At 52.2% G+C, this 8504-nt stretch overlaps 4 protein-coding genes across 4 annotated transcripts; 2 read left to right on the top strand and 2 right to left on the bottom strand.

The window, feature by feature from the left end:
- Nucleotides 1-174: 174 nt before the first annotated feature.
- On the top strand, nt 175-1648 carry GLOTRDRAFT_127323 (uncharacterized protein; the record flags this gene model as incomplete). Its single annotated transcript, XM_007865928.1, has 3 exons — nt 175-735; nt 797-951; nt 1369-1648. 3 exons carry the CDS (start codon nt 175-177, stop codon nt 1646-1648), a joined length of 996 nt encoding a protein of 331 aa, XP_007864119.1.
- Nucleotides 1649-1651: 3 nt separating this feature from the next.
- On the bottom strand, nt 1652-2047 carry GLOTRDRAFT_23213 (uncharacterized protein; the record flags this gene model as incomplete). Its single annotated transcript, XM_007865684.1, has 2 exons — nt 1652-1798; nt 1850-2047. Coding segments are annotated over 2 exons (345 nt in total), but the record flags the coding sequence as incomplete, so codon positions are not given.
- A 2156-nt stretch (nt 2048-4203) lies between these two features.
- Nucleotides 4204-6045, top strand: GLOTRDRAFT_115070 (uncharacterized protein). The gene is made up of 5 exons (XM_007865927.1): nt 4204-4880; nt 5035-5118; nt 5171-5332; nt 5413-5606; nt 5748-6045. Exons 1-5 carry the CDS (start codon nt 4230-4232, stop codon nt 5923-5925), a joined length of 1269 nt encoding a protein of 422 aa, XP_007864118.1. The 5' UTR covers nt 4204-4229; the 3' UTR covers nt 5926-6045.
- A 305-nt stretch (nt 6046-6350) lies between these two features.
- On the bottom strand, nt 6351-7580 carry GLOTRDRAFT_37590 (uncharacterized protein; the record flags this gene model as incomplete). Its single annotated transcript, XM_007865697.1, has 2 exons — nt 6351-6732; nt 7162-7580. The coding sequence occupies 2 exons, from the start codon at nt 7578-7580 to the stop codon at nt 6351-6353; spliced, it is 801 nt and encodes a 266-aa protein (XP_007863888.1).
- Nucleotides 7581-8504: the final 924 nt, after the last annotated feature.

Below are 8504 nucleotides of genomic sequence, written 5' to 3'. Positions count from 1 at the left end.
CGACTTCTTGCTGCTGTTTGGACCTGTTCACTGGTGGTGGGGTTTCCCGTTTGAGCGCCTCATTGGGATAGTGCAGCGGCTACCTCACAATCACAAGCCAGGTCAGTATGAGCTAATATTTCAAGTTATTGAGCTGACATCGTGATTACGCATCTAGGAGAGATCGAAGCGACTATGGTTCGATCGTTTATTCGTGGGGCCAATCTAAGACGGTGGCTGTCAAGAATAGACTGTCCTGCGGCTATTAAGCTGTGTAAGGACTTCTTCGACAAGGCATTTGGGTCGAAGCACGACAAGCACAGGGACAGTAGGCTTGAAGACCTTCCCATTCAGCAGTTCCCTGCGCCACTGCAGAACCTAACGCAGCAGCAGTGGGGTCCTCTGTGCTCTTATCTGAGGTTCCGTAGGATCATGTACTCGTCAGCAGCCTTTCACACAGGTAATAGTCTCATATTCTTCTACCCTATGGGGGGCTCGGAGAACCACGCCGTCCCTGGGTCCATCCAATACATCTACAGGAGGGCGGGTTCGTTGAAGTTCGCGGTGAGACGCCAGATGCAGGCCCCTCAGGAATACCCAGATCCTTTCCGGAAATGGAGAGATCATTATCCTGCTGAGGTTTATTCGTTGCAGCTCGCAGACGATCTGGAGGAGGTTGATCCGACACGAGTGCTCTGTCATTTTGCTCGATTCCCTCTGACGGACGAGCTTGCTGTTGTACTCATGTTATCTCAGGTAAGTCCACTTCATCATCTCCATATAGCTCCGCTGAACACAAACACTATCTTAGAACTAGGCATACAAGTCGGTTGTGCCCGTACCAGGCTGCGAGCCGCTCTCCCAGCCACTCTTAGCCGCCGGTGGGCCGCCGCCGGCTATTGAGTGGCTTGCCGATGCAGCCACTGGCGGCCCGTCGGCGGCCCGATTATATACCGGACGATCCCGAATCAGGTATATCGCACCTTTATGCTATGTGTTACGCTATTTGCATCCATATTCCGGATTCGCTATCAACCCGAGATGTGCTTTGATATTTTAGCTATGATTCATTGTACTGTATCAGGCCAAAAACCGGACTTCCCCATTGTTCCATATATTTATCCATATTTGCTCTATCACTGGGTATATCTCCGGAAATTGATATTCAAATATGGTAATGCATTTGTTTCTATTTGATATTCCCTGACATTACCGTTGTAGGGGATCGTCTGTGGCTCAGCTCCCATATGGGGAGTATATGACTGTATACGGTGGTTGTGTGGAATTCACAATATTGTATTGACATATCGGACTGAATGCCACCGCGTGTCATATTATCGGTTGCTCGATGTGTAGTGCTTGGCAAAATGGAATATCTGATAGAGTTAGCAAATCGCACAACAAGACTCATCATCACTACATACCTGGTCCCCCGGACAAAGAAGTCCCGCCTCCTCGCGCAATCACCCATTGGTGCCCAGGCCAACAGCCGTCTACTGGTCCGTCTATCGCAAGCAGACTCGTCTACAAAAACGAGCTTATCACCCCCGCCGTTACAGTTGAGCCCGATGTCCGCCATATACAGGTCTCGTTCATCGTCATCTCGCTCAAGGGCTATTCGCGTGACCTGATCCGCAATAACCATCACTTTCTGGGTCACAATCATTGAGCTACGCACCCTTTTTCGAGTAAAACCCCTCCTTCGCAATACTCGACTGATCGTCGCCTCAGAGACAGAGACACGTCGTGCTTGGTGTAGTAGAGACTTCAGTTCCGGCAGCGACGCATCGGGTGTTCTCTCGATTACACTTTCGAGATACTTCACACTTACCAGTTAGTTTGGATTCACGCATACGGATGTAGGACTCACCGCAAGGTCAATACCATTCAAAACTCTTGGACAGCCTATGCGAACGGGCTTGCGAGAGACGTGACTAGTCCGTTTCCACAGGCCAAGTGTCCGATAGATGCATGTCTTCCCAATGCCAGTACACTTCACAATCTCCTTGGGTTTCATGTTGCGAGACATGTAGACGAGCTGTTCTTTGACGGAAGTTGATATATGGCGCCGCAGCCCAGTGATGAGAGCCATGGTAGTGATACCGTTGAAGGAAGTCGCATGCGTTGGCCATGGCTAAGCCAAGGTCTGGGCGTTGGTGGAGTAGGTGGTGCGCGTCTGGTGTTTGTGTGGCGGTCCCTACCATTTTGGGTCATATAGCGCAGATTTCACAATTCCGCATCGTTTTGCAACATGCTGTAATGGCAGCAGATTAGCATCTAGTAACATCAAACTCAATGGTCATAGACTTGGTTGCAGGCAGCCAGAGCAGGGGCAAAGATGCCGACGTGAAGTCAGCACTTCCCAGTTGATCATCTGGATCGATGATTTGTGCAGCACTCCCAAAAGGTCCAGAGGTTGTGTACAAACAATGAGCATATGATGGCAATTATTGAATGCACCCTGATCATTCACAGACATTTGCACATAATATTGAGTTGAATTTCGTTCAAGCCATAATGCTGGCATGGGACTCTGGTGGCTCAGTGGATATGCCAGTCCGGTCCCGGGTTTGTTTTGGCAAGTGCTGGCCTTCAGTCACAGGTTGCGGGTTCAAATCCGGCAGGAACCATCAGGGAGTTTTAGTGGGTATTGCGTGTTTAGCTGAGTCCCACAATACTGTGGGAAATCCTTAATGTCAAAGGCTCTTTCTCATGTGTCTGCATAAATGCATTTCTTCCTGGAGACTTAGCACTCTTCCGCTTATGGTCCGCTACATACTAGATTAGGGCAAAGTGTCCCTAACTGGTGCAAGACCCCTGCGCTATGTGCCCAACTGCTTGAGGCTGTACCGATTGTCAGTTGTCAATTATGTCATTGTGTCTCTCAAAAAATAATAATAATAATGCTGGCATACAACAAGAAGTCCCACGGTCAGCGGAGTTCGAACTGCAACAGCAATCACAGCAAACTCGCAGTTCGTCAAGTCCATGCTTCTTGGTTGCGCAGAGATGAACGATCGAAACAATCAATTATTGAGCACCCCTTCTCAGGTCAGGACTACTCATTCGCAGCTCCTATATCACACTAAGTTGGAGGCAGATAATGCTCCTTGTACAAGAACATCAGCACTCCACTACTAGTGGTATACAGCTGTCACATATCCCCCTGATAACCCAGGGAATGTGTCATTCAAACTTACCTCCCTTGAGGTGCAACTTTGGTGGTGCCCTCTGGGCAAAGCGAATCTCTCAGATCCGGATCTAAAATTGCCAGGCTATTCTCGGTGTGTCATGCATATGATGTTCAGCTGCGGTGAATCACGCCGATGGATGGATGGCCATGGCTGTGATTACACCCGCGCCTTCAAGACGCGAAGCGGAGATCTGATCTATTACTATCATTGAGGGGGTTCTGCAAAAAGTATCGAATTCGGCCTGTAGCATTCTGCACACTTGACGGATTCTTACCGGATCTTCGGCATATTGTGTGTGACTTAGTGATGAATGTCCTCACGATTTTTGTCCATTTTTATGCAGCCTGTGGAACGTAGGAGAGAGATGCCGGTTCATGTAGGGGGTTCCGCAAAAAGGTGTCACATGCGGTCACAGTGGGATCTCGCCGCGAGCGATGTCACGCTTTTGTCACGATATGGGCCCGGGAGATGTGCAAAGTTGCCTCTCTATCTCGACACGCTCATTATTTACTCTATCGGGCTGGTGTATTGTACTATAGACAGCATATTCATGATACGCCAAGCCATTCCACTGCAGTCCGTTGAGAGCATCACGAGAGATCTAGTGGACCCTGTTTCTTTCCCATGGCCTACAGGACCCATTTTCTCTCCCTCTCTTCAACCACAGCAGATATTCCCATTCTGACTTGGTAGAGGTTCTATTCTAGTGTATATATACCTGCCTGAGCTTACCCAACATTTTTTGGTTGAGTGTGGAATGAGATATAAGGGGGTGAGGGGGTTCTGCAAAATTTGCAGAACCCCCTCAATGATAGTAGCTACAAAACATAGGTCTTATATACATTTCGTATCGATGTGATGACATAGAAATACCACATGGACGGGGAGATAATGAAACAGAAAGTGGAATAAGTGAGACAAGTCTGGAATAGGGAAACGGCTAAATAATAGCGATCAATATCCCAACATGGCCCATGGGTCATCCGAGTCGTCAGCCGCAGCCAGTGGGTACTGCGCTTGACTTGTATATCTTTGTTTTACGCTGCTATAGACGTTATGGACCCGCCGACGAGCGCTGCGAACGAGAAGACGGCGCACGATCCTGCTGTTGCGGTGGATACGGTGCAGCCTATCGCCGCCACTACTAGCGCGAACGATGCTGCTGTAGAACCGGGAGGCTCAACGATAGACACGAGCGAGAAGACCTCGAACGACTCTGTGCGTGCGATAGATCCTCCAGTACCGACGGTGATGGCCCCCGATCACCCCAATGGTATCCCGCCTGCCCTCCCACCTCGCCGCGTGGCAAGTACGATCTCCTACGAAAAGTCTATTCCCCCCTCCTACACTCCTGCTGACCAATCCCTCCATCCCTCCTCTTCCACCCACCAACGCACCCCCTCCGGCTCCTCCCTCTCGTCGAACACAAGCACACTCGACACCCCCGACCCCGTCTCCGCCTCCCTCCCGCCCGCCACCCATCCCACAGTCGCCCTCCTCATCCCCTTCCCTCCTCCCTCCCATGCCACCGACAAACAAGCCTCGAAGCTCCCACCGTTTGTCTTGTACGCCCCGCTCGCCGCGCCGCTGCAGAAGCCTCAGGAGGGCGAGAAGGAGGGGCTCGCGCACAAGGCGCAGCGGAAGTGGCAGGAGGAGGAGCGCGGGGCGCGGGAGCGGGGGACGGGGTTCAAGGCGAAGGCTGTTGGTGTGAGTGGGTTTTTCGTCTGATTTTGTCCTTTTATTGGGCGCTCAGTGGACGCGTCGGGGACGATGCAGCAAAGCGCGGTTAGCGAGGAGACTCGGGCGCATCTTTTCTTTCTTTGCGCTGCTAGCAAAGTACTGACCGCGTGTGCGTATCCAGCTGATATCGAAGGGTATGGCTGCGACGAAGAACAGTCGCATTGAGTTCCTCGTGCGCACGCCGAACAAGAAGAAGCTCAAAGAGGTACGTGGCTCTCCTGCCTTTCCCGCCCTTCTCTCGCCAACCAGCGCCCCAGCTCCGCATGATCTACCCCGCGTCGTACTCCGCGGCGGACATCAAGGACCTGTTCACGGACATGATCAAGAAGGCCAAGGCGGGCGCGATCCGCAACGGGATCGTGAGCACCGCGATGCTGCCGTTCGTGCTCGCGTTCGACGTGTTCACGTTTATTAGCGGGGTGCGTGGTCCTGCGTTGTCTCTTGCCTGGCTCGCCCATTCTCCTTTCCAATGACCTGACGCCGACCTTGAACACGACAGCCGTTCGAGATCAACGCCGTCTGGGCCGCGTCCTCGTGGACGGGCGCCGCGCAGGCCTCAGCCATCTCCTCGCGCGTCACCTCGAGCGAGCTCCCGCTGTCGTTCGCGTCCGACGCGCGTCTGAATGTGTTGGCGTACCGCCTGCATGAGATTTGTTGGCGGAAGGCAAGGGCGGGGGCGGTGGAGAAGCCCCGGTGAGCCTCTCATTTCTCTCCCTTTCGCCTTTCCTTCCTTTCCCTTGTCTCTTCCCCCTCCCCCCCGGTTCTTGCCACTGGCTTTATCTTCTTTTCACCGCTTCCCGACTTATCGTGATGGCGGGCTAATGGTGTGTACAGGTGGACGGGCACCGATCCCATCCGCCGCGGGCCGGACCTCGCGGGCCTCGTGCTCGACGTGCTGCGCGCGCACGGCGAGGACATGGGCGACCTCGAGACGAACCGGACGCTCGTCGGCGAGGATCTGGAGAGGTGCTTGAAGAAGGGGGCGAAGGAGTGGGCGAAGGTCTTGGCGTGAGGTGAGGGTGAGGTGTTGGAAAGGTGTTGAGAGGACGGGAAGGGGGAAAGTAATGGGAAGTGTATAGTACTGTTTAAGTAAGGTGTGATTCGGAAATTATGAGATTAATGTGGCTCTGCATGTGTCATATGGGCCTTCGTTGCCACCAGGGACTAAGGCCAGTGCAGTAGTTCAAGTACTACGATGTTTACCGACTATCTGGAGAAAACCGTAAACTTTCTGATATACGTATTTTCTGAACTATTGTGTTGCAATATGTCCACTGAGGTACTTTGAGACAAGTATACTGTGCATCACTGCACCTTTGTACAAGCACTTACATGGCTAGAAACACACAAATTAAGCCTCATCCCGATTAAGCCACAGGTCTCCCCTGTTTCCTTTACTACAGTGGTATAATTAGCGGATCATAACTCACAGCGTTCTCAGAGGAACTGCTTGAAGGCTTCGTAGCAGGACAACACAATGCGGCGATTGTCCAGTGGCTTCATGCCCTCACTGTAACGACGAGCAGGTCTGGGAACCGAGGGGACGTGGGCATAGACGACGGTTTCCTGCTCGGGATACTCGCCCATTTGAACAGCGCGAACAAGCTCGGTAGTAACCGGGATCCGGTAGAAGGTCGGCATTGTACCCTTCATGATGATGCCAGGTATGACCCTGCTCTCAAGGGCAGGCACCCCGAGAGCCTGAACGCGTATCCTGTTATTGTGGTATAAGGCCGCGATCGCCTCTGCGACGAGTTGAGGCTCTGGATCAGATTGATCCAAGTGCCTTTTATCTTCTTGAACAAGAAGCAGTGGATGACTTCCCGTAAGCCAAAATCCTAGATTTCGCAGTTCTAAACGCCATCAGCGTACCTGGTCACACTCGCTGCCACGGTGAAATGGAAAAATAGAACTGTTCCTCCCATCCGTAATGCCAGACCAACGCTCGACAACTGCAAGTCACGACCATGAGGTCGCTTTCCATTTATGGCGAGCGGATCGCTCAATTTAGCAGGTGCTGATGGCAGGTTTGATACGCGGACCTCAACCGAGGCTAAGCGAGCGTTTAGAGTCGTCTGGAGATTTGGAAAGGGGGGTCGACCCCCCCTGCTAGATTTAAAGTTTAGAGACGGTTTTTGCTCGACGAGCCTCATCAAAACTTGGTCTAAGCGAGAGCGTGACAAGACGGCATCTCGGCTTGATGCGTTTAGAGATTTAGAACTGCTCAAAACGCGTTCTAAATGCTTACGGGAAGTCATCCAGTATCTCGGAGTCATCCATGATGCAGACGTCCGTTTTGACGTGCCTTTCCTGGCCACACACCCAAAAGGCTATGTCCTTTCTCGTCCTCGCAACCCTGCCAAGAGCCCTGCCCGTGTAACCAAGCATTTTGAAGAGTTGCACGGCAAAGTCGTCGACGGCGGACTCCTCGCCATATGGAGCGGCCATCGCGAGATCCATGGTACGAAGGAGGGTGTAAGGTTCGTCGCGCTGCGTAGCAGCAGCGTCGGGGGCGTTCATCACTTCATCGTCGACATGCGGTTGGGGCAAGTCAGCTATACCGAAAAAGGCTCGTGAGTCTTGGTATTCAACTCGTATGTTGTATGCGGCCAGGTCGTTGGGAGTCCAGTCGCTGCCCGATTTTGGACTGCGTGCGAGGTTGGCCATCCTGCAACCCCAGATGAGCGGGATTATTGATAATGAAAGTGAGTCGCACTCGCAGTGACCGGATTATAGGTGGATATGGACGCGAGGTGCCGGTGAAGGTGGTAGTGGATGACTTCCCGTAACGTTAAATCCCTAAATTTCAGCCGTAAATCCCTAAAATCCTGATCGCGCCGAGCTGCCACATTGTCACGCTTTCCATGGTAACGTTTTGTTGATGGAGGTTGTCATGCAAAGGCATCTCTTAATCCTGCATTCTGTGGAGGGCTCAGGACCCCTCTGTAGTCTGCTCGACGTCTCTAAAGCCTCGCTTACACAGCTATCCAAGTCAGAGCTGGATTTTGTATGGAGACGTAGACAGATTGGATTCCTAGTGGTGTGAATACAGGACTCCACTGATCTCCTCGCCATATCTCGAAAAAATTGCACCTAGCCGGCAGAGCCTTGCCACCCGCCCGGATTCCAAACAGACGCTCCTTGGTATTGCTGTACCATCGGAATTCGAATGGTTTCCTGTTCGGGAGTAACCTCCGGCCGGACCGATAGGGGCCGCTACCAAATTCCGCCACAATCCTAAGTCCCTCGTATTGCGTTGTAGCTACAACTCCTGTACGAATCTACCTTTCAGAATGCCTACCAGTCTAGTGAATGAACATCGTATGAGCCGTCAACCGTCATATGTCTTTCTTTGACTGGATCTAACATTTCTGATGATAAAAACAGTATTTTTACGGAATGCCCAAGGCTACTGGCAATGCGTTGTTTGCCCCGGACGACGCTTCAAGCCTCTCAGCAAGGCCATAGCCCATGAAGATTCCAGGGCACATGTCATAGCTGTCCGGGTTAGAGATCAAGTACCGCCGCCCTCCCCGACCCTTCTAGCACAACCAAATCCTACTGCCCCCCCTTCGCTAAGACATCCAACCG

The sequence above is a fragment of the Gloeophyllum trabeum genome (genome assembly GCF_000344685.1).
Source record: "Gloeophyllum trabeum ATCC 11539 unplaced genomic scaffold GLOTRscaffold_00004, whole genome shotgun sequence".
NCBI classification, from domain to species: Eukaryota; Fungi; Basidiomycota; class Agaricomycetes; order Gloeophyllales; family Gloeophyllaceae; genus Gloeophyllum; species Gloeophyllum trabeum.
The sequence above is the reverse complement of the archived record's forward strand: the minus strand, read 5'-3'. Positions and strand labels throughout refer to the sequence as shown.

Coding starts and splice junctions, on each gene's coding strand:
- GLOTRDRAFT_115070 (XM_007865927.1), top strand. CDS start 4,230: ATGGACCCGCCGACGAGCGCTGCGAACGAGAAGACGGCGCACGATCCT. Junction 5,119..5,170: donor ACAAGAAGAAGCTCAAAGAG/GTACGTGGCTCT, acceptor CCAGCGCCCCAG/CTCCGCATGATCTACCCCGC. Junction 5,607..5,747: donor GGGGCGGTGGAGAAGCCCCG/GTGAGCCTCTCA, acceptor TGGTGTGTACAG/GTGGACGGGCACCGATCCCA.